Source organism: Abramis brama, assembly GCF_963993115.1.
Source record: "Abramis brama genome assembly, chromosome: 1".
Lineage (NCBI taxonomy): Eukaryota > Metazoa > Chordata > Actinopteri > Cypriniformes > Leuciscidae > Abramis > Abramis brama.
In genome coordinates, this window is record NC_139963.1 from 15,636,133 (window position 1) to 15,659,941 (window position 23,809).

At 36.4% G+C, this 23,809-nt stretch overlaps 3 protein-coding genes across 5 annotated transcripts; all 3 read right to left on the minus strand.

The window, feature by feature from the left end:
- Positions 1-3,681: 3,681 nt before the first annotated feature.
- Positions 3,682-5,157, minus strand: LOC311090209 (parvalbumin beta). Its single transcript, XM_084125382.1, has 5 exons — positions 5,059-5,157; positions 4,547-4,607; positions 4,334-4,466; positions 4,149-4,258; positions 3,682-3,968 (listed from the first exon to the last, which is right to left on the minus strand). Exons 2-5 carry the CDS (start codon positions 4,599-4,601, stop codon positions 3,943-3,945), a joined length of 324 nt encoding a protein of 107 aa, XP_083981508.1. The 5' UTR covers positions 4,602-4,607; positions 5,059-5,157; the 3' UTR covers positions 3,682-3,942.
- A 2,706-nt stretch (positions 5,158-7,863) lies between these two features.
- Positions 7,864-13,185, minus strand: LOC311090179 (parvalbumin beta 2-like). The gene is made up of 5 exons (XM_084125329.1): positions 13,131-13,185; positions 12,607-12,686; positions 10,435-10,567; positions 10,234-10,343; positions 7,864-8,156 (listed from the first exon to the last, which is right to left on the minus strand). Exons 2-5 carry the CDS (start codon positions 12,665-12,667, stop codon positions 8,131-8,133), a joined length of 330 nt encoding a protein of 109 aa, XP_083981455.1. The 5' UTR covers positions 12,668-12,686; positions 13,131-13,185; the 3' UTR covers positions 7,864-8,130.
- A 4,198-nt stretch (positions 13,186-17,383) lies between these two features.
- On the minus strand, positions 17,384-20,501 carry pvalb5 (parvalbumin 5). 3 transcript variants are annotated; one of them, XM_084125355.1, is made up of 6 exons: positions 20,330-20,501; positions 20,164-20,220; positions 19,913-19,992; positions 18,321-18,453; positions 18,107-18,216; positions 17,384-17,649 (listed from the first exon to the last, which is right to left on the minus strand). In XM_084125355.1, the coding sequence occupies exons 3-6, from the start codon at positions 19,971-19,973 to the stop codon at positions 17,627-17,629; spliced, it is 327 nt and encodes a 108-aa protein (XP_083981481.1). In that variant the 5' UTR covers positions 19,974-19,992; positions 20,164-20,220; positions 20,330-20,501; the 3' UTR covers positions 17,384-17,626. The 3 variants fall into 3 exon arrangements, with proteins under 3 accessions (XP_083981481.1, XP_083981482.1, XP_083981483.1); XM_084125356.1 differs by having other exon boundaries at positions 20,164-20,181; positions 20,330-20,373; XM_084125357.1 differs by lacking the exon at positions 20,164-20,220 and having other exon boundaries at positions 20,330-20,464.
- Positions 20,502-23,809: the final 3,308 nt, after the last annotated feature.

A 23,809-nucleotide genomic window follows, 5' to 3' on the forward strand; every position in this document is an offset into this window, starting at 1 on the left:
TCTTTCCCTGCTGCTTTACATGAGGTCATTCCAGATTCCTCATTATAATATTACATAAGCACTTTTATATTGCATTGCTGTTGGGAGGTGGACAAATTCTGGGGATGCTCGAAAGCCACCTTTCCTTGATGTTAGCTTTAATTTATCGCTTTCCAGATGTCTATTACTTTATAAATCCCATAATCTGCAATGGATTTTATTTTATTTTTTTTGCTGTAATCTGCTCCATATTGTCTTTCTGAACAGATGGGAGCCTATAATCCACTGCTCACCAGATGCACACACACACACACACACACACACACACACACACACACACACACACAGTGTCTCTGCTGTTTTAGAGAGTGTCATGAGAGTTTATCCTTCTCATTTCACCCTCCATAGGCAGACAAACAGCGAGCTGTCATTTTTCCTCTGCTGATTCAGGGATTCAAGGTCACCTTTTGACCAGCGCCCAGCAGCACGCTGTAATCAATGTTTAAAACGCACCTGCTATACGCATATATTATGTAAGAGGGTGCAATATGTCCTCAAGTGCCGGAAAAGAAAAAGGAAAGAAAAAAAAAACAGACACTGCTCGCTTAACTTTTTGTCACCAAACCCGCATGTTACAATTAAACTGAGGTACTGTTTCCATCAGAGCGATGGAGTTACAGACAGCGCATCCATCATACGCGTGTAACAGATATAGTAGCCATCTTTGTTCTTGACTTACCTAGTTATCTCATGATTTAATGGTTATGAACATAAAATGTATTGGTTTAATTTGTTTCAATGACAGATTGTGCAGTTGAATCGTGTGCATTGCCTTTAAGTAGAAATTTTGGGGTCAGAAAGATAAAAAGAAAAAAAAAGAAATGAATACTTTTATTCAGCAAGGATGCATTAAATAGATCAAAGGTGACAGTAAAGACATTTATAATTTTTACAAAATATGTCTGTTTCAAATAAATGTTGTTCTTTTGCACTTTCTATTCATCAAAGGATCCTGAAAAAAAGATCATGGTTTCCACAGAGACATTAAGCTGCATAAACTGTTCAGAATTGATAAGAATAATAAGAAATGTTTCTTGAACATCAAATCATCATATTATAATGATTTCTGAAGGATCACGTGACACTCAAGGCTAGATGCTGCCGAAAATTCACAGTTATAATAATTACATTATAAAATGTATTCAAATAGAAAACATATATTTTAAATTATAACAATATTTAACTAAATAATATTATTTTACTCTCTTATGATCAAATAAATACAGCCTTGTTGAGCATAAGAGACTTTACAAACATTAAAAAATCTGACTGAAAGTTTTAAATGGTATTAATGTGTTTGTTTGAAAGGTAAATACTGTCATTTTGATCAATTTAATGCATCCTTGCCGAATAAAAGTATACATATGTATATATATATATATATATATATATATATATATATATGACAAATTTAAATTTGTTTTTATTGAACAATTTTAATGCATCTGTTATTATTATTATTATTATTACTTGTTGTTGTTGCTGTTGTTATTACAGCAAATAAGTCCAATTGCACTCAGCACATCTGCTAGTGTCAGCATCTATAAGCATTTACATTGACCGTCATGTTTGAGCGCATCACCAGAGACTGCGTTAGTTCATGCTTGCCTGGCTATTGAGTTGCAGGGCGCCCATGGCCCATTTAAATGCATTAGGTGGAGGTGTTTGCTGTGACATGTTTTGGGACAGTCCATGCGTGGGATAACCCGCACGGCGAAACCCAAGAGCCTGGAGCTGACAAGGACACCGGATACAGAGGTGTTGCTTACCCAGAAACACTGATGTCATGGGCCATGATGATACCTCATATCCTATACGGTTACTAAGCAATCCTTTATTTATTCATTTACGTTTGCTTATATTCTTTGCAGGCACTAAGCTACACTACACTTACTGACCTCTACTAAGGTGTCTGTTTTGGCAACAGCTGCTTTAAGTACTACTTTAAGTGGTACGATAGCCTATGCTAGTTAGCCTCTGACTCTGACTAAAAGTTTGAGCGTGTCAGAGGCTAACTAGCATATCGTGCCACTTTTTAGCCTCTACTCTCTCTCAAAAGAAAAAAAAATGCATTTTTTCTTTTGAGAGAGAGTAGAGGATAATGCAATTTTATCTCAGAAATGCAATGTGAGAGAAAAGAAACATCCACATTTTGACCAGGCATAGAGTGGGTATAAATGTGAGTATCATCTGCATGGAAGGTATAATTAACCCTGAGTGATCTTAAGAGCAATCCAAGAGGAAATATAATATATATATTAATTCTGAAAAAAGTAAGGGGCCTAAAATTGAACCCTGTGGGACACCAGTAGGGACAGAGTCAATCTCAGACCTGAATGCCCAATGGCCAATCAAAAATAGCCCAAATATCAAAACTCAAAATATGCCATTCCCACATCTAAAAAACATATTTTAAAGTCACTGTTAAAGTCACTGCAAAAAAACAAATATATCGTTTAGTGATCATAAACGCAGCTCAAAGACACCAGTTGCCCTGCCTTGCAAAGCTTAACATCTAGAACAGTTTTATCATTTAAAGTCCCCCTGTGGTGAAAATCAAGCTTTTAACGTTGTTTATATGTCTATGTGCTGTTTTTAATGTGCTTTAAGACAAACCATGTGCAAATTCATAAGTCGACACCATTGCTGAGTATTTTCTCCTTAAAACTGCAGTGAACCAAAGAAAAATGTGGTTTGAAATCGCTGGTGTTTCTGATGTCACAAGCTACCTTGTAACCAATCAGATCAACGTGTGATTGTCAACGTGGATCTCTGAGCTGGAGTGAGTGAGTGGAGGTGGGGCTCATTTGCATATTCATAGAACCTCGTATACTAAATGAGGCAAGGGTGTAGAGTTACATTCAAGCTATTTTAAGGCATGAAGACATTTTTTTTTTTCAAGGAAAACAATTTTAAATATATAATTTTGGTGAAGTAGAATACATTTCTTTTTAGAATACATTTCTAAAAAGTAGGTAGACGTGTGCAATATAATGTTTACATTAGCCAATTCATTGTGTCTGGTGTGTGCACTTTCAAAGGAGTTTTGAGATGCTTTTCCTACCCATTAACATGTTGTAAAGTAATGCCATCTAGTGGACAATTTAACCTAAAACGTCACTGTAAAAATATTGCTGCCTTAAATTTGCAAACAACTTGGATTTTTAAGTCATTTCAACTTACAGTTGAATCTTCTATAACTTATAAAAATGTTGCTTAACGTATTTTGATGAGTTAAAGCAATGTAAAACATATGTTGTCATAACGTATTGATCATACAGTTTTGTTTACAGTGTACGCTGGTGGAATAAAAAGATTTGTTTACTTATTTGAACAGTTAAACATTGGCTTGATAGTGAGTAATTATCACCTTTGTAATAGTTTCTTAAGTATGAGTCTGCACTAAAAATATATGTGATCAACCAAACAAACTGGAAATATAATAAACAAGCCATTGATAATAATAATATAAAAAATCATAGTGTCTATGGCAGTGATCCCATAGATAAACCTAGCAAATATATGTATTTTTCAATTTATTTGATTTTTATTTCATGGAAATGTGATTAATATAAACTTTCTCCATACAGCTAGCTAGAGTGAAAAGCAGATTTGCAATACAAAAATGAAAAGAAGTCAAGGTTATACTGAAAAAGAATATTTATTCTTTTCTTGTCGTCCGTTCCCGTAAAAGTGCATCAGATTTTACAGTAAGCAAAATTCATATTTAAGACAGGAGACACAACCGCTACATTCACGGTCATCGTTTTGACAGTGTGCTGCTTGGGAGGAAACTTCTCATAAGCATCATGAGTATAAAAATTATTTATAGTAGGATGAAAATGGGAGGTCTTTGGCAAAGTTGTTCCTTCAGAGCTAAAGGTGTTGTTGGTCAGAGGCAATTTATGCCTTAACCAAGGCAGCGAACTCTGTCGGAAAGAAACAAAGAAAGCATGTTAAACATTCAGTCATGGTTTTCAATCAAATATTATGCATTTTGATATTCTTAGAGCACTCTGAAGCACATTGAGGTGCATTGGGATTGTGCTCAAGAGATTCCAAGACCATGTGTAAAGTTTGAAGCAGGCTTAATCTTAAAGGTGACTGACCATCAATTCCGATCTTGCCGTCACCGTCAGCGTCTCCAGCTTTTAGGAAAGTCTTGGTCTCTGCGTCAGTCAGTGCCCTGGCACCAGCCTTGAAGTTCTGCAGGAACAGTCTGCCAGCACACAGTTCAGTTCATCAGTACATTCAAGATGCAAGTATTTCTTTATGAGCTCAAAGCTGCTCTTACTTGAGTTCCTCCTCCTCAATGAAGCCACTCTTGTCCTGATCGATGATTTCAAAGGCCTTCTTGACATCATCGGCGGACTTGGCTGACATGCCGACCTTGGCGAAGAAAGCCTTGTGGTTGAAGGAGTCAGCAGCTGTGTGGGAAATATGGGAAAGAGGTAAATAAATACACGCATTTAATGTGATAAAGATCTGGTGGCTCACGCTGTCTCACCCTTGCATGCCTCCAGTGCTGCAGTGATGTCAGCTTCCTTCAAGCCGAATGCCATCTTTAGCTGAATGATACATAAAACAGAACATTAAAACAAGAAACGCGTGTCGTCGCACAGCTGCCTGAAAGCTCAGGTGTGTTTAGTCCAGTTTGCCTCAAAATATGGCCATTTGACAGATTACTTAATATTATTACTTGATATAACTTATGATTACTTAATATCTGAGCATGTATAACATTTCATGCCATTTCAGCCCATGCAAATCCCAAATAAAACAGCGAAAAGGGAAGCGTGCCGCATGTGGATTTGAGTTACGAGGATGTTAAGTCCCAAAGGGTCCATGTGGTCCTCTTAAAATAAGCCAGCATTGCAAACGGTTCCACAGCCGATTGAGATGATGAGAAAATTTAGGATGCAACCTTCGTTTATGCTCCGAAACAAATCTGGAAGAACCAGTCCTGCTTTTTGTTTTTTTGTTGTTGTTTTTTCCTCCGTAGATAAACTGCAAACTCACCTCTTTTGTCTTTTGGTGCTGAAGGTAGTTTCAGAAGACTCGAGCTGTGAACTGCAGTGGTCTCCGGGCCCCTGATCTCCCCCTTATATACCTTCAGCCACTCCAAATATGAATCATAATGTAATAGACACCCGCTGGCCGAGGGGGGCGGCTTGACATGCGTCCACCAGACACGCTGTACTATATTTATCCTCAAAAATGAAGATGCTTAAAAGGTGCGTTTGAAAAAAAAGTCCATCATATACTTGCATGCTAATAATACAAGCTGCTGATAGTGCATTGACATATTCCTATGGACACTAGCTCATGGGGTTTGGAAAGAGTATATGAAGGGAAGCTTGCGGGACGCTTTTCAGAGGGACATTTCTGTTTGTGTTCAGGGTATGGACTCTCCGGTTGATTTTGCTTGTGTTTCATGTAAAGTGGTAGAGTGCCATGGTTTAGTGGTCATTTTGCATGTTGTTATTTGTGTGTGCATATGCTGTGTTGGATTTTGCCACATTAAACACGTTGTCTGAATTTGTCCTGGTTTTCTTCTGTACGCAAACAGATTAAAAAGAAAATGGAACATTTTAGTTTTGGTTAACTCCATGATTTACTAGTCCATTATGTTCCCTTGACTTACTTTTTCTCTATTTGACATATGGCAAACTTGAATTTACTATAATATATAGTTTATACACTGAAGAAACAAATTTAGTGTAGACAATTTTCACTCAGAAATTGCAAGCAAATTTCACAATTACTTTAAATGAAATTGAATTGCAAGTAACACATTGATTTGAATGTTAAATTTTGAGGTAGAAAAACTGATTTAAAAAAGTCCTCCAATAGGCTAATCTTTCTTTTATTTATGGCTACATCTTTCCCCCATTAAACTTATTACAGATTTGCCTGTTCTTTTTAGTGTATGTAGCCTAGGTCTACACTGTACAGTATGAAGTGTTACTATTAATTCGCCCCTGACAGTTGCACACAGCGTTCAAACAGCAGAGAGCAGCAGTGCTCATCCTGGCTGATGGCTGTCTTTCACAGGTCAGAAACTCTTCTACTTGTTCTGCACCGTCGAAAGCTGAACTGTAAGGTACATACCTGAATGTTGTTTTACATTAGAACTGAAGGCTAACGCCGTTCTTACACCGTTCCATTTCTGACGTAAGCCTACTTGTTCTTCCTGTGAGAAGTAGCGCGAGCGCTTAAAGTAGCCTACGTCAGAAATAGAACAACACATCATCGTCTGGAATTTGTCGTGATTCGTCGCGCCGCATTCAGTCTAAACAACGCCGATGATTGAAATGGGTTCTACTTGCTTTTGTCGCATTGTAATCTTCTAAATTGTCTATAGCAGGGGTGTTTAAACTCGGTCCTGGAGAGTTTAGAGAGTTTAGCTCAAACCATCATCGAACTCACCTTTCTGCAATTGTCTTCTTTTTAACCGCTGTTGGTCTACAATTGTCTAGTAACTCTGAAGACTTTGAATAACTCTTTCAGGTGTGTTTGATTAGGGTTGGAACTAAACTCTGCAGGGACCAGATTTGAGGAACCCTGATCTAAAGTTCTGATATGTCAACGATTGTATCACCATTGTGGTTAGTAGAACATTATTACACGAGCATTGCCAGTTGCTCTGATGAAATCGTGCCCGTTGCAGGGCGTTTAATGGGGTTTGGAAGACTGAGCTTGGCTGAGTGTTCGGCTATTCTGTGCATTCGGGACGCTGCCATGGACTCTAATTGGGCATGCGAAAACTATCCTCTGCAAATCCCTTGCAGTGCATCTCAGCAAATCTCCGGGCCTTCCCTCGCCCAGCCTTGTGCCAAGAGCATCCTGCAGGACATCCCTGGCTACTGGTGCATTCAAGTCCTCCTGGGATGTTTGTATTTACGAGTTGGGAAGTCGTGTTTAGCCATGCCCAGACAGCAACATAGTGTCGGCCCAGATCCGGGCCACGTCTGGTACATGTGGATTCAACGTGTACCAGATGTGGGCCAGATCTGGGCCGACACTATGTTGCTGTCTGGGTCGTCGGAGAAAGATGGCGGTGTACCCTCTATTAATTAACTAAACAAAAATACTGCAGGATTTAACTACTTCTAGAAAACAAAAAATGAAGAATGTGCATCAAACTGTTTTTAATTCATTTATGAAGCCACTGCAAACTTTATCGTTACATATTATATTGTTATATTACAATGCTATTATACTTTGTGCAGGCAATTATGCTGCCTTCACATGCTATTGGAAGTTTCCTAATTCCCACTTCCTGAAGTGATTACGGGTTTGTCGCATTCAAGTGCTTTGTTGTCGTAAATAACATGAATCATGGAGGACACCGGGTTTATTCATGCCTACTAATTGGGAAAATCTGATGATATTTAACGTCCCATTCATTGACAACCATAAACATTCACTACGCTATCAAAATCATGTCCAATTTTTAACAATGAAACTCATATTTACGATAATTCCAGCAGCATTAGCTTATTTGGTTGTAAATAAAAAAGCATGACAATGCCACTGCTATAATACCTATAAATATCGCTGTATTCCACCATGTTTCTCACTGACACGTCCCCAATTCGTATACATCGGGCCTTAAAGAAAATCCCGAGCTTCCCACTTGTATTTACGACTTTGTGGTGGCGTTCATACGCGTTCAACTCGCGGATACGATCTTTCCGGCATGACTTGAACGCACCATATGAGTGCATTATCATGAAGAGAACTTCCCCGGAGGACATCTGACAACACAACGGGAACGTCGATTAGCGGCGAATGCGTAAAAAAGCTCGCTTCAAAGACATGTTACACCAAAACTATATTTATTCCTTGTTTTTCACTCTTCCCCAGAAGTGCATTCAAGATTGTACATTTGCACAGGCCAATGGGCTTGAAATAAAACATCCAACTTACACATACAAATACCCTTATCCGGACACGTACTCGAAACCGAGTAAACTGTCCAAAGTCAGTCATGAATAAGATCATATAAAAAAAGTTCAGCTGAGAAAGTTGTGAGCTGTCCTGAGTTCTGGTTCCTTGAATTTGGAAGGGTCTTGGTCAGATGAAAATTTAAGCCTTTACAAGAGCAGCAAACTCTGTGAGATGAGACAAAGATGAGACAGAGATCAGACTACCATTAGTCAATTCTGCAAGTATCACCATTTTCATTTCCAAATATCGTCAAGGGTCTGCTATAGTGTTGATAGACTGCACTGCCACTCATCCTCCTGAACTAAAGTATAGAGCTTCAGTAGTTGCTGCCAAGTGACAGAGCTCAAAAACAAGAATGTCCTGCTGGAACTGACACTTGTTTTTGTTGTTATTGTGATATTTGGTTGTGAATTCTTTTTTTGACAACTTGTTAGCTAGGTAAAAATAATCTAACTGGCTAACATGGATCTTGTTGAAATTGCAAGAACGAATTGTGATAGTTTTGGTAGCATCCATGAGAATGGGTTGAAAATGTTATTGCAAAATTGTCTTTGTAAAGAAAATTTTAAATTGTAAAAAAAAAAAAAACATTTATATGTGCAGAAAACGTATAATCATGAATGAACAGTATATTGATTTATTTGCATATGAATAAATATAAAATATATATATATATATATATATAAAAATATAAACATCATATGTATAAGTAAATATAATATATATATTTCATAAATATATATTAAAGTATATATGTAAAAAATAGTACATCTACAATTAGAAATTTACATATTTAATAATGTTAACTTGATAGCATCAGTAAAAATGGGTTAAAAAAGTTATTGAAAGTTTTCTTTAAAAAGTTAATTTAAAAATGTATGTGTGGAAAATGTATAATGGTTGATTTTATTTTTTATAAAAAAAAAATATATATCTACAATTAGGAATTTACATTTTAATTTGTTTACTTGATGGAAATGTTATCACAACTTTTTTGATGAGAAATGTAAATGTGTGGAAGAAGTATAGAAAAAAAATAAATTTGCATAAATATATTTAAGTTAATATTAAAATAAATACAGTATATATACAGTTAGTCATTTACTTTTTATTTTTTTAATATAATGTAATATATAATTGCAAAATGACTTTATTTATTGTTATATCTGAGAACAAATAATTCATTTGTTTCAATATACCTCATAAACGTCATTTATTTATTTATTTATTTATAATTTTCATATGAATATAAATATATGCATTACAAGTACATATTAAATATACATGTAAAATATTTCTACAATTAGATTTACATTTTTTTAAATGTACTTTATTCATGTTGAGGCCATGCAGTATAAATGTGAAATCTGAACTATTGGCCATGGACCGCTGCAATCTCACAGCAATTCATAACTATTTTACGTTTTGCTTAAAGGGATAGTTCACCCAAAAACTAAAAACTCCGTCATCATTTACTCACCCTCAAGTGGGGAGCCATTGACTTCCATAGTATTTGTTTTTCCTGCTATGGAAGTCAAACCAAGATTCTTATAGTATCTTCTTTTGTGTTCAACAGAAGAGAGAAACTCACACAGGTTTGGAACAACATGATGACAGGATTTTTACATTTTTGGGTGAACTATCCCTTTAATTGGTGGCTAATTTGTAGGATCTGTTTAAACCCCAGTGACAGTTAAGTTTAGGGGCGGAGTTAGAGGTAATGAGTTACTTTTAAAAATATTCTAATTTTTCGAAATCGCCACCTCATAAAATAATGACCTTTTCCCATGAGATCAGATTGGCCCGACCCAGTGTTGCCAATTTAGCGACTTTTTACACTCCTTTAGCGACTTTTTTCAAAAAAGCGACCAGCGACAAATACAGCGACTTTTTGGATTGCTGGTTGACATGCAGTCAGTCACTATATCATGCTTGTTCTATTGTCTCACAGAAAATATGCATATGTATACTCGCTATATATCGCATTAAAATACAGTATGAGAGCACGGATCAGGGGACGAAACGGATGTAAAGTGCCGACAGTTGCCGCATTTAGTGACTTTTACTGACTTTTCGAGCAGGCTTTAGCTGCTTTCCAGTGAAAATAGTTGCACTTTCTTGCCAAAAAGGCACTCCACTACACCGGACTTTAATGTAAAGCACACAGGAGCTTACGCTTCCTATCTCGATGCGAGTTCAACTCTTATAGAGCTCACGCGAGGTGTAAAATTTTTCATTTACCATCAACTCCAATCATGCCATCACCGTCACTGTCAGCGGCAGCAAGGAAGGTCTTGGTCTCTTTGTCGGTCAGATCCCTGGCACCAGCCTTGAAGTTCTTCAGGAACAGCCTACAGAAAGAGCACAGGCCTGCTGTGAAGCCCACAACTGACTTTTGTCATGTCGATTTTTCCCATGTAAACAATGTGTTAAGAGTCTCACTTCAGCTCCTCCTCCTCAATGAAGCCGCTGTTGTCCTGGTCAATGATGAAGAAAGCCTTCTTGACATCATCGGCAGACTTGGCTGACAGGCCGACCTTGGCGAAGAAGGACTTGTAGTCAAAGGAGTCAGCAGCTGTGGAGAGATGATTTATTTGATTCATTTTTACAGTAACCCAGCTAACAGGGAACGCTCCCAGAAGAACAAACATTGTTCTCTTGAAGTTATGAAAAAACGTTATACTAGTGACGTTAATAGAACGTTCTTTCAGGGTTGTCTGGTCTTTAATTATGAAGATAACCCTGCATGAACGTTCTGTTGATGTTTCTGGATACTGGTTGCTCTAGCATTAGCACAAAAATGTTTATAATGGAAACTTCTTCTGACATTTTTCAAATGGTACTACTTGTTTCAGAACCTTCAAAAGTAACATTTCCGTAACGTATGAAGAGTGATAAAATGGAACTTTCACTTAACGTTTGCAAACCCCCCCCCCAAAAAAGTCTGGACATTCTAAACATTCAGAAATAGCATTTTTATATGTAAATGGGAACGTTTGCAAAACAGTCTCTGAACATAATTTTGTTAGCTGGGAAGGAAGCCACTATATATTACTTTTAAAGTTAAAACATTTCACGTGCTTTTCTTATTATTACTATTTTTCACATCTTAGAATGGCAGTCATCAAATACATTTTAGAATAAAAGTCATCAAAAAATACAGAAACACTATGTAGAAGTTTATGGAACAGAAAAAGTTCCATAAAAAATTCCATAGTATTTCTGTGTATATGCTGGCCACTTGTTGACTGTTTTTTTCCCTCAATATCCTGTACAATTAATTTCTGAAAAATGAATTATGTTAATGAAAATTTGAATAATCATTAATATTTTAGTTTTAAAAAAGAAATTTAACTTCTACAAAACAAATTTTAAGCATTTAAGCAGAAGTCATTAGATTTTTCTTTTTTTTCTTTTAAATAAATAAACAAAATAAAATAAAATAAAAAAATATTTATTTATTTATCATGAGTCTATATTTATTCACCCCCCCCCCCCCCATATCCTGTCCAATTCGTTTCTTCTGTATTATATTTATTATATTTATTAAATTTTTTATATTTCTATTTATTAATATTTTTGTTTTGAAAAAGAAATTCAACTTATACATATAACAATTTTAGGAATTTAGGCAGAAGTCTTTAGATCATGTTTCTAAATAGCCCAAATAATAATATAATATAATATAATAGCTATAAATTATTTTCTCTTGTGTTATTATGATACATATTATAATATATTAATTTGTTTAATTATACCTCTTCAACATATATTCAATATATATTTATTAATATTTTTGTTTTGAAAAACAAATTCAACTTCTACAAAACAAATTTAGGCAGAAGTCTTTAGATCATGTTTCTAAATAGCCTAAATAATATAATATAATATAATATAATATAATATAATATAATATAATATAATATAATATAATATAATATAATATAATATAATATAACTGCTATAAATTACTTTCTTTAGTGTTATATCTGATACATCTTATATTATATTAATTTGTTTAATTTTACCTCTTCAACATAATTTGTTTGTTTTGGATTTCATGTGTCTATATTTATTCATGTACATCAAATTTTCAGATTAAATTTGGTCACTTTTCCCCCACGCTTTATATCCTGTCCAATTAATTTCTTCTGTATTATATTTATTAAAATTTAGATATTTATTAATAGTTTTGTTTTGAAAAAGAAATTCAACTTCTACAAAACGAATTTAGGCATTTAGGCAGAAGTCTTCCGATCATGTTTCTAAATAGCCCAAATAATATAATATAATATAATTAGTGTAATATAATTGCTATAAATGACTTTCTTTTGTGTTATATCTGATATATATCTGATAATATATTAATTTTATTATGCCTCTTCAACATTATTTGTTTGTTTTGGATTTCATGTGACTATATTTACTCATGTGTATCAAATCTTCAGATTAAATTTGGCCACTTGTTGACTCCAGAAACGGCAGGAAACATAATCCAGGCGGAAACTGTTTGGCTCATCCCTTTTTTACCGGTTTTCTCAATGCCACTCTATCATCTAGTGTTTTCCCAGATGTGGGACCCCTGCAATCTGAGATGATCACGTGACGTCTTACCCTGGCAGGCAGCGATAGCAGCATCCACATCAGCTGCGGCGAGCATAGCGGCGACGGCCATTCTTCTGCTTCTGAGTAAGCTGCAAAACAGTATTGAGTGAGAACAATTCACAAATGAGTTCAATAATGCAATGCACTATATAAAGAGACTCAGTTCTGTATTCCCCCATCAGTGCCACACATGCATCATGAACTGCTCTGATTCGAATGCCTCAAGTGCCTGATTTTCCTCTTTCACATAAACATTTGCACACTACAACTGACAGTTGGTGTTCACAACCCCCTATTTCCTCTAGTTATCCTCAGAGTTCAAGCAATCGACATTTACTGTCCAAGTTCTGCGGTCTTTATCGCCCGCATCCATCGCGGGACGTGTGACCCACATGCCTCCTGATGCTCCCTCCGTTACCAATATTCCCATCACGTCCCTGTCCGTGAGCTGTGGTGATGTTCAGTGACTTTTCTCTGAGAAGCCTGATCCTAAAGCATGAGTGTGTCAGATGAATCGATCCACTTGCACTCACCTTGCGCTCGTCTAAGGCGAGTGAAAAACCGAAGGAGTTAGTCGAGGTGTGAGGCAGCACTTCTGCGGCTCCCGGTTTATATATCCCTCAGCCTCACCATTTACAGGAATTCAATGCTCAGTAACTGATAGCTCTAGGTTTGGAATAGTGTCGCAAAAAAATGTGTCCAGTAGTCAAGTCGGGCTAATTTTAGTCTCACAAACGGTGTTCAGAACCATGTGTGGGACCCTATAGATCATGAGGCCCTCGCTCGGGTTAAGCAGACGTCCCTTTCCCTGCCTTATCATCCCGACTTAGGATTTGGGGAGACTCCCATCTGGACGTTTGCTTCATTTGCCCCCGATTGAACATTTACTGGACAAAGGGACTGATGAGCACATCAGATACATGCATGTTTGATTGAGAGGGAGTGTGTTTCTCTTCCAGGTTAGAAACTCTGGTGCGATCAGCTGCGTCTCAAGGCCATAAATCATGGAGATATGATTGGTTTCAGTGTTCATATTGAATTCTTACACATGCATGAGTCATACTGTGCAATCTGAAACCTTCATAACACAAACTTAAACACAGATTGAGTCGTTGCTCATCTTTACTGATGAGTTTAAATTCATGTTATTTTAATAGTATCATTTTATTTATTTTATTTTATTATGATATTTTATCTTGTAGCCTATCTTGTCATATTTGTATTTATTTTTTTATTTGATCTTATATCACATCATATTTTATTATTTTATTTTTAATCTTATATTTTATCATATCTTATTATTTTATCTTATATCTTGTTGTATTTTATTATTTTATTTAATTTTTTATTATGTCTTATATGTTATCATATTTTTTATTTTAATAAAAAAAATTATCTTCTTTTATCATATCGTATATTTAATTTTTTACATTTCTATTATATCTTATTTTATCTGATCGTAATTTATTTTTTATTTTATATTATATCTTATCTTCGATCTTATTTTATTGTATTTATATCTTATATTTTATCTGATCTTATCTTATCTTGTTTTATCTTATATCATCATATTTTATTTATTTGAATTTATATCTTATAAAATCTTGTTATAATCTTGTTATTATTTTATCTATATCTTATCGTATTTTATTTGATTGTATTTTTTATTTTATATTTCATCTCATCGCATTTTATTTTATTATTCTAAGAAGAACTTCATTTATTTTTTATCTTGTAATATCTTATATTTTAAATTATTTTATTTTTGTCTTATTTTTTATATTACATCTTATTATATATATATATATATATATATATATATATTATTTTATATCTTATATCTTATCATATTTTATTTTTTATTTTGTCTTATCTTATTTTTTATTTTATCTTATTGCATTTTATTTTATTTTTTATTTTATATTATATCGTCTTATTATATATATATATATATATATATATATATATATACAGTATATATACAGTGGGGAGAACAAGTATTTGATACACTGCCGATTTTGCAGGTTTTCCTACTTACAAAGCATGTAGAGGTCTGTAATTTTTATCATAGGTACTCTTCAACTGTGAGAGACGGAAAATCACATTGTATGATTTTTAAATAATTAATTAGCATTTTATTGCATGACATAAGTATTTGATCACCTACCAACCAGTAAGAATTCCGGCTCTCACAGACCTGTTAGCTTTTCTTTAAGAAGCCCTCCTGTTCTCCACTCATTACCTGTATTAACTGCACCTGTTTGAGCGCATTACCTGTATAAAAGACACCTGTCCACACACTCAATCAAACAGACTCCAACCTCTCCACAATGGCCAAGACCAGAGAACTGTGTAAGGACATCAGGGATAAAATTGTAGACCTGCACAAGGCTGGGATGGGCTACAGGACAATAGGCAAGCAGCTTGGTGAGAAGGCAACAACTGTTGGCGCAATTATTAGAAAATGGAAGAAGTTCAAGATGACGGTCAATCTCCCTCAGTCTGGGGCACCATGCAAGAACTCACCTCGTGGGGCATCAATGATCATGAGGAAGGTGAGGGATCAGCCCAGAACTACACGGCAGGACCTGGTCAATGACCTGAAGAGAGCTGGGACCACAGTCTCAAAGAAAACCATTAGTAACACACTACACCGTCATGGATTAAAATCCTGCAGTGCACGCAAGGTCCCCCTGCTCAAGCCAGCGCATGTCCAGGCCCGTCTGAAGTTTGCCAATGACCATCTGGATGATCCAGAGGAGGAATGGGAGAAGGTCATGTGGTCTGATGAGACAAAAATAGAGCTTTTTGGTCTAAACTCCACTCGCCATGTTTGGAGGAAGAAGAAGGATGAGTACAACCCCAAGAACACCATCCCAACCGTGAAGCATGGAGTTGGAAACATCATTCTTTGGGGATGCTTTTCTGCAAAGGGGACAGAACGACTGCACCGTATTGAGGGGAGGATGGATTGGGCCATGTATCGCGAGATCTTGGCCAACAACCTCCTTCCCTCAGTAAGAGCATTGAAGATGGGTCGTGGCTGGGTCTTCCAGCATGACAACGACCCGAAACACACAGCCAGGGCAACTAAGGAGTGGCTCCGTAAGAAGCATCTCAAGGTCCTGGAGTGGCCTAGCCAGTCTCCAGACCTGAACCCAATAGAAAATCTTTGGAGGGAGCTGAAAGTCCATATTGCCCAGCGACAGCCCCGAAACCTGAAGGATCTGGAGAAGGTCTGTATGGAGGAGTGGGCCAGAATCCCTGCTGCAGTGTGTGCAAACCTGGGCAAGAACTACAGGAAACGAATGATCTCTGTAATTGCAAACAAAGGTTTCTGTACCAAATATTAAGTTCTGCTTTTCTGATGTATCAAATACTTATGTCATGCAATAAAATGCAAATTAATTACTTAATCATACAATGTGATTTTCTGGATTTTTGTTTTAGATTCCGTTACTCACAGTTGAAGAGTAGGGGAGAGCCGGGACGATTGAAACGCGGGACGGATGAAACACTGAGATTTCCTTGAAAAACACTCACGTCATGTACATCAAATTTCGTTAGCACGTACAGCACGCAATGCCTACCATACCCGCAAAAACATTTCTTCTTTACGTCATGGCGTTTTGGAGTTAAAGCCGCAAAGCTGTTTTTGAGTGCGGTAAGTGAATTCTTTCGTGCGGTATTTTTTTTTGACTGACAAGTTGGATTTATTGTTTCATACGGCAGGTGTATTAGTACTGCAACACACCCTTAAGTGTGCAATATCAGAGTTTTTTAGTTTAAGGGCAAAAGAGGTTTAAATGACAGGAGGCACTGTCGGGATGGTTGAAACAAGTGTTTCAACCGTCCCGACCGCGCATCCTGCCAGTTAAACCTGGTCATAGCCTATACTGTTCATAGAATCATACTGTTTCTAGACTTGTGTTTCTTTTAATGCAAATTAATTTTCAATTACGCAACACATGCTATCTCTGTAATAATCATCAATTGTCCAATCTTCAATCTTCAATAAATTTCATTTATCGTCGTCTGGTTGACCTCGTTTTCTTCATAATAACAGGCTATTCAACTAGCAAACACTCAATATGACTCAAGGAAGAAATGTAAGAAAATTAATTGTAAAAGGATTTGTCTGTCTTCGTCAAAATAGCCTTTTAGAAAGATTACAAAATGAGCATAGGCTTATCGCCTATTGTTTATTGGGCGACGTAACAAAAATGGTTAATATGAACCTTTAAATTAAAATAAATTACAAAATATGTTTGTAACAATATGTACGTTACTTGTCAGGTATTGTTCACAAAAATAAGCATTAGATGAATAGTTGCCGTTTAAACTGTTATGTTTCATCCGTCCCACACCTGTGTTGCAATCGTCCCGCTCAGGCGGGTCGATTGAAACAAAGCACAACTACCGTTCAAAGTCAAAGTTTACTTAAATCATTCTATATTTGTACCGAATAACACATGATACTAAGAGAACACATATGTGAGATGTTAGTCACAAAAACTAAAAAAATCTATCTGTAACCTTATCTTAGAAAACGACATTTATCTGAAAAGTGTTTCAGTTGTCCCGGCTCTCCCCTACCTATGATAAAAACATGACTTCTACATGCTTTGTAAGTGGGAAAACCTGCAAAATCGGCAGTGTATCAAATACTTGTTCTCCCCACTGTATATATTATTTTACTGCTGTTGTTATTGTGATATTTGTATTGTTGTTATGCCATCTGTTTCATAAACTTGAAAAGTATTAAAAGATCACATGAAGCAAAGAATTCCCGTACTTGGAGACTTAACTTTATTGAGCAGTTTCATTTCCTACGATCACTATAGTTACAGAAGCAAGTTTTTATTTAATTCTATTCCCAAACATGATATGCACATTTTCTACAAAGACTTACTAAACATATTTTAGTTAGCAACTCATAAAACATAAAAACGAATCACAGATAATACATGCAAATAAATTAGTGAATCGTGAAATGAAGTTCAAGTCAGTCAAGACAGTCACTCCATTTTCAATTCAGCAGGCCGCAGAATTCTGAGCGGGAAAAAAGAGAGAGAAAAATAAGTGAACTGTCCAATCAGCTAAATCCCAGACAGCAACATAGTGTTGTACGTGTTGAATCCACATGTACCAGATGTGGCCCGGATCTGGGCCGACACTATGTTGCTGTCTGGGTGTCACATTATATTCTGGAGGTCACACCCTGTAAATATCAAAGTGTGGATGTTTCTCGCATGCAAATCTTAAGTTATTCCTTCCCAGACAGAGTCAAACACCCTGCCATTGCCTTGGGAGAAAGATAATTCCCAGTCTTTCAAGATAATCAGTACATGCGTGCGTGTGTTAATGGGAGCAGAATTGCTCTGATTCTCATGTGTAGAGCTGATTAATTCCCCAGGCTAACAGAGGAGCCAGACAGTGAAAGAGGAGCCCTGGTTTCTATAGGAGTAAGGCTCCCAAAGGGCCAGTTCAACCACTGATTTGGCTTTACCTTCCATCCCGATTTTGCCGTCTCCATCGCTGTCCCCAGCCGCCAAGAGGGTGTTGGTCTCTGCCTCCGTGAGCTCTCTGGCCCCTGAGGAGAAGTTCTGGAGGAAGCGTCTGGAGACCCAAGCAAAGAACAGCACACCAGTCAGAGAGGGCTTCATGTTGTGCCTTCATATAATGTGCCTCACAATACAAACAAGGTTCAAAGAATGCTTTACTTCAGCTCCTCTTTTTCGATGAATCCACTCTTGTCCTGGTCCAGGGCCTTGAACACCTTCTCCCCATCGGAAGAGGCTTTACCCATCAGACCCACTTGTTCAAAGAACGACTTGTAGTTGAACGTTCCTGGGGCTGAAAGACAAAAATATGATAATCAAAATGGAAAAATTTCATATAGGCCTAAACTTTCGATTACACAGTTTGATCATAAACTTAATGTGATTATTGTCAGTCATACATGAATAAAATAATCAGGTTTACTTTAGCTATATATTTATCATCCATAAATTAAATTAGTTTTAATCTCATACATTTTAATTAATTGATTCTTGCTTGTTCCACAGCTATATACACTGCAAAATGTTAGTGCTGTTTCTACATTAACCCATAAAATTAATTTTGTTGGTATAAATTAATATGTTTAGGTTGATTCAGTGATGTTGTTTAAAGCCCTGCTCATACAAAGAACGATATCTATAAAGATAACTATATTATAGCATCCACACCAAAGTACAATATCGTTCTGTTTATGCTCGCTCTCTATAAAGCACGATGGATTCTGATTGGCTGTCAATGATTTTATCGTTCATCAGTCGAAAAAATAAAATAAAAAATGTTCGGAAAGTGATTCCAATTAAATCGTTACTCTGTGCCGTTTTCGTTATAGTGTGGACTCTTCTTATTCTTTTATATTTAGAACGATTTCTAGAACTATATCTTTATCGTTATTGATATCTACTTGGTGTGAATTATATAATCATGTTTATTCTAAACGCTCGCTGCAGTTTTGTTGCCTGCCTCTTTAAATGCTCGAGCTCTTCATAGCAGCATGGATTCTGATTGGCTGTCAATGTTTTTATCGTTCCTCAGCTGAAGAAAATCGTTCTTAAAGTGATTCCAACTATATCGTTACTCTGTCGTTATCATTATGCCTGTGGTGTGGACCCTACTATTCTCTACTTACTCTACTATAGTCCTTAAAACTATAGGCTAGCTAATTTAGATGTAACCATTTTAGGTTACAATAGTTGCATTAACTGCCAATACAGTTGTATTATAATTTATAAGTATTTTTTTATTTTTTTTATATGGAAATGTGATAAAAACAAATTATTAGGCTATATTATATATATTGCATTGGTCTGAACAACATGCTTTTGTGTGCCACTTTTATGAATATTACGGTAAGCGTGATCGTGATCTGAGATTTGTATGGCTGGTGTGAGTGTATGATTTTGGATGCTCGGCACAAACACACTGTTATCCTGATGGCAACTGCTCCCCAGTCTCCGGCTGCCTGGATACCTGGATCTACCCATTCCCAATGCACCTGTGTGTGTGTGTGTGTGTGTGTGGCCTGGTAAACCCTACATTATGGAGACAAAATGTCCCCACAAAGACGGCAATATCTGAAATCCTTGTCCTTGTGGGGACATCTTTTGGCCCCATGAGGAAAACCGCTTATAAATCACACTAAGTGATAGGGGTAGGGTTAGTGTAAGGGTATAGAATAACAGTTTGTACAGCATAAAAATCATTATGTCTGTGGAAAGTCCCCATAAAACTTGAAAACACAACGTGTGTCTCTCACCTAGACAAGCCTGGATGGCTGCTGCAATGTTGTCTTGTTTCAGGAGTCCTGCAAGTGCCATGATTCTTCACCAAAAAGTTCTACAAATACACCAGTAAAAGAACCAGTAAAAGACTAAATCAAGCATGTTGGAATCTGCATGTGTAAGCTAAATGTGCATCATCATACAGTGGCATTTTTAGAAGCTTTTCTGTCAAATTTGAATGTGCATTGTACAGTAAATACATTAACAAAGATGCTGTTAAACTCACATAAATCTCTGAATTGATCTTGGAAAATGCAAGGATGCAATAAATCTCTGAATTGACCTTGGAAAAATGTAAGGATGCAATGCAATGAGAAATGTAACAACTGACATCACTAACAACAAGTTCAATTTGGCAGTAAAATGAATGTGAAGAAGCAGGTATTACTAACCTTTGGACCGGTTGTTGAAGTGATGATCAATCCTCAGCTGTATCCTTTGGAACAATGAAGACACAGATAGTCTCTCCTGCAGTTCTGGGACCTAAAGTGCACAGAGAGCGAGACACTCGTGCCCCTAAACCCACGGAGGTCTTCCTCACCACAAAACACCTCCCTCCTCATTAGCTGATCCAAGCACATCGTTTCTGATCGCTATTGGCTTGAAATGCTTTTTTTGCATATGCGCGTGAAGGACTCGGAGGTCATTAGCTCCGGTTTACTACTGAGACCTGTAATGGTACATGGTTTGCCTTTGTTCTAGTTTGTGAATGATGCTTAATTGTGAAACCAAATTACACATCACATATAGAAATAAAACATAGAATCAACATAAAAAAAGTTAATGATGATGAGCTGAGGTGGACTACCCTACTTACATATTTGGAAAATAAATTCAAATACTAATATATATTTGTGCCTGTGAGGCATTTTTACACTGTTACATAACATTTAACACTACATGTTATGCTAAAAGTATTTTCCAATCCTTTTAACTTTTAACATCAGTTTCTGTCATTTCTACTCAGATTTAACCTGATGATCAGTGAAATATAAAAACTGGTTGGATATAAAGAACTTTTCACTGTAAACTGTAACTGTGGCACCACTTTGATTGTACTAAAAGCCTTTAGGCATGTAATTGAAAGTTGAAGCTGGTTGAAATGTTTACAGTGTACCGTAAAACTTCAAATAATAGCCGAGTCCCAAATAGACGTCTCTTTTGCCGGACGCGCACTTTGTCAGTTTATGGCCAGCAATATTGTTATGTTTAAGGACATTATGGAATTAAGATCATGTCTGTACTATGTTATGATTGTACTGTACAATTAAATACAACCGTTGCTTAGTCTGCAGTCTGAATTCACTTTACCTCAGAGCGTCCGTTAACTGAATGAATTGAGAATATCACCTGAAAATCCGATAACATCATCAATTTTCATTCAACCAGCTGATTTCTGTAAATGAATGTAAAACTAAATGTATATTGCAGCACAGGGTGAAGTCTCAACACTAAATTAAAGGCCTGTCTCATATAGACGCCTGTCTCAAATAGCCTACAAGCCGGTGCAGTTCGGCGATTTGGGAAAATAAAAGCCCGGGCTATTATTTGAAGTTTTACGGTATATGATTTTCTTATTTCATAGCATTAACAATACTTACTGGCAAACTTTTGTTTATAATTCAGAGGTTTTTCCTTTGTGTGCCTTCAGGTTTTTAATTATCTCAAGTTAAGCCCCCCAGAAAAGTACACTGTAAACCCTAACACTCAAAATAATTAATTGGTTTGAGTAGTGCCAACTTAAATTAAACAAATTAGTTCAATCAAATTAACTTTTATGAATACTGTTACACTTTTATTTATTTATTTTTTATTAACTTTAAAAGCATTATTTAATTTGAACTAACTTATATTTAACTGAAACTGGGCTGGGATTTCTATTTCCCAGCATGCTTTATGACACTCAAAGGGAGAGTAAATGCTAAAATTAAGTTTCATTTAATGTTCTGCTTACTTAAACTTTGAATTTCTTAACTTACAAAATTTGATGTAACTGAGTTTTTGAGTTAGGCCAACTTATTCAGTGATAGCTTACAACAGGTTTAAAGGCCACTCTTTTGGAAAATGTATATATGTATATACTTGCGCATTTTCGTGTGTGTGTGTGTGTGTGTTGGGACATGCTGGGACATTTTTTGGTCACTGAGGAAAACAGCTCATAAACCATATTAAATTATGTTTTTTGAAGATGTAAAAATGCAGGGAGTTTTGTGTGTGTGTGTGTGTGTGTGTGTGTGTGTGTGTGACTGTGTAAGGTGATATATTTTACAGAACAATTGGAGGAACAAAACAATTTGTGTGAAAACAAATGATAAAATAAGGTGGTGAGCACAGGAGTGGGTTGCCAAAGTGAAATAGTATAGATACAGTAATGTGAATGAGAAAGTAAAGCCTTTTGAATTCTATGGTTTTAAGTATACTGATATATCAGGAGCCCCAGGACATCATAAAAAATCATCTGGGGCCATATTCACAAAACATCTTAAAGGGGCCATATCATGAATATCTGACTTTTTCCTTGTTTAAGTGCTATAATCGGGTCCCTGGTGCATCTACCAACCCAGTAACTTTGTTTTGGTAAGACTTTCTCTGCAAACATGTCTGACAAAAAAGGTCACAGCTGTCTTATAAAGACCACAGGGAACTGTGTCAACTTGTGTAAAAGTTAAACACGAGATTAATGATTGTAACTCAACAACAAATGTATCCACTAACCAATCAGAAACGTCCAGGTGCGTCTAAAAGTCTCTCCGTAAGGCTGCACTCCGCTACTGGTTATTTCTGAGATTTTGGATGAGTGAGATTATTCGCGTGTTTTGTTATTGCAGAGTATCCGAAGCTGGCATAAAGGAACTGGGCGGGAGCAGCTCATTTGCATTTAAAGGGACAAAAACGGTTTTTGCTCACACCCAGAAAGGGGCAAATTTGACAAGCTATAATAAATGATCTGAGTTGTATTTTGAGCTGAAACTTCACAGACACATTCTGGGGACACCATAGATTTATATTACATCTTGTGAAAAGTGACATAATATGTCACATTTAAGGCTAAAGTAGCTCCTTCCCAATTTAGGATAAACTCTTAAAAATAATGGGCGTGTCAGTCCTAATTTTAGGACTCCCACGTTTTTAGTATTTCACAAAGCATTTTAGGCTAAAACCAGTTCCTAAATCTGTGAAAAGTTAGGGGAAATCAAGAGGACTCCTCTGTCACTGAGACCAAATCACAAACAATCCTAAAATGGCTGTTGCCGGCAATCTGGCCAAAGACACTGAAAACCATTGAGGCAAGAGATTTATAGATTTTAATCTGCAATGACATATCATAAAGGTGCATTTATGTAAAGGCAATATGGATTGAATGATGGAGAATAAAAAACTGCAGTCAAGTTGAAAACAATGTCCCATCGTCTGCGCTGATAGTCTTGTGGGCAGTTCGGGTTACCGGAGTTCAGTTCCGGCTCGTGGACCTTTCCCAAATCCCGTCCCCCTTTTCTCTCTTCCGCTTTGCTGCCTGTCACTGTCCTATTATAAAAAGGTCAAAAATAAATCTTTAATAAATAAATAATCCAAAAAGAAAATAATAGCCTGTGGCTGTTGTTTTCACTAGTTCGAATAGAGTAAACGAGTAAAATGTGCATATTTGGTGTGCTGTACGAGAGGATTGAGGGATCTGAGCTCTGAATTTAGCCAGAACCCAGAGTTCCCACCATATCCCTGGCTGGGCCAAGAGTGAGGAGTCGGGGTGGCGGAGGGATGCAGAAAACCGTCGAGGTGGGTGAGTCGGCTGTGTATGAACATATACTTGTTTAATTTGACACTTTATCCTACATTTTAAATCTTTATTTGAATATTCCAACATTTGTATTTTA

Excerpts from the sequence above, each read along its gene's own strand:
- pvalb5 (XM_084125355.1), bottom strand. The coding sequence starts at position 19,973 with ATGGCACTTGCAGGACTCCTGAAACAAGACAACATTGCAGCAGCCATC. Across the intron at positions 18,454-19,912 it reads AGCCATCCAGGCTTGTCTAG|CCCCAGGAACGTTCAACTAC; the intron begins GTGAGAGACACA and ends TTTGTCTTTCAG. Across the intron at positions 17,650-18,106 it reads CGGCAAAATCGGGATGGAAG|AATTCTGCGGCCTGCTGAAT; the intron begins GTAAAGCCAAAT and ends TTTCCCGCTCAG.
- LOC311090209 (XM_084125382.1), bottom strand. The coding sequence starts at position 4,601 with ATGGCATTCGGCTTGAAGGAAGCTGACATCACTGCAGCACTGGAGGCA. Across the intron at positions 4,467-4,546 it reads AGCACTGGAGGCATGCAAGG|CTGCTGACTCCTTCAACCAC; the intron begins GTGAGACAGCGT and ends TTTCCCACACAG. Across the intron at positions 4,259-4,333 it reads ATTGAGGAGGAGGAACTCAA|ACTGTTCCTGCAGAACTTCA; the intron begins GTAAGAGCAGCT and ends GTGTGCTGGCAG.
- LOC311090179 (XM_084125329.1), bottom strand. The coding sequence starts at position 12,667 with ATGGCCGTCGCCGCTATGCTCGCCGCAGCTGATGTGGATGCTGCTATC. Across the intron at positions 10,568-12,606 it reads TGCTATCGCTGCCTGCCAGG|CTGCTGACTCCTTTGACTAC; the intron begins GTAAGACGTCAC and ends ATCTCTCCACAG. Across the intron at positions 10,344-10,434 it reads ATTGAGGAGGAGGAGCTGAA|GCTGTTCCTGAAGAACTTCA; the intron begins GTGAGACTCTTA and ends CTCTTTCTGTAG.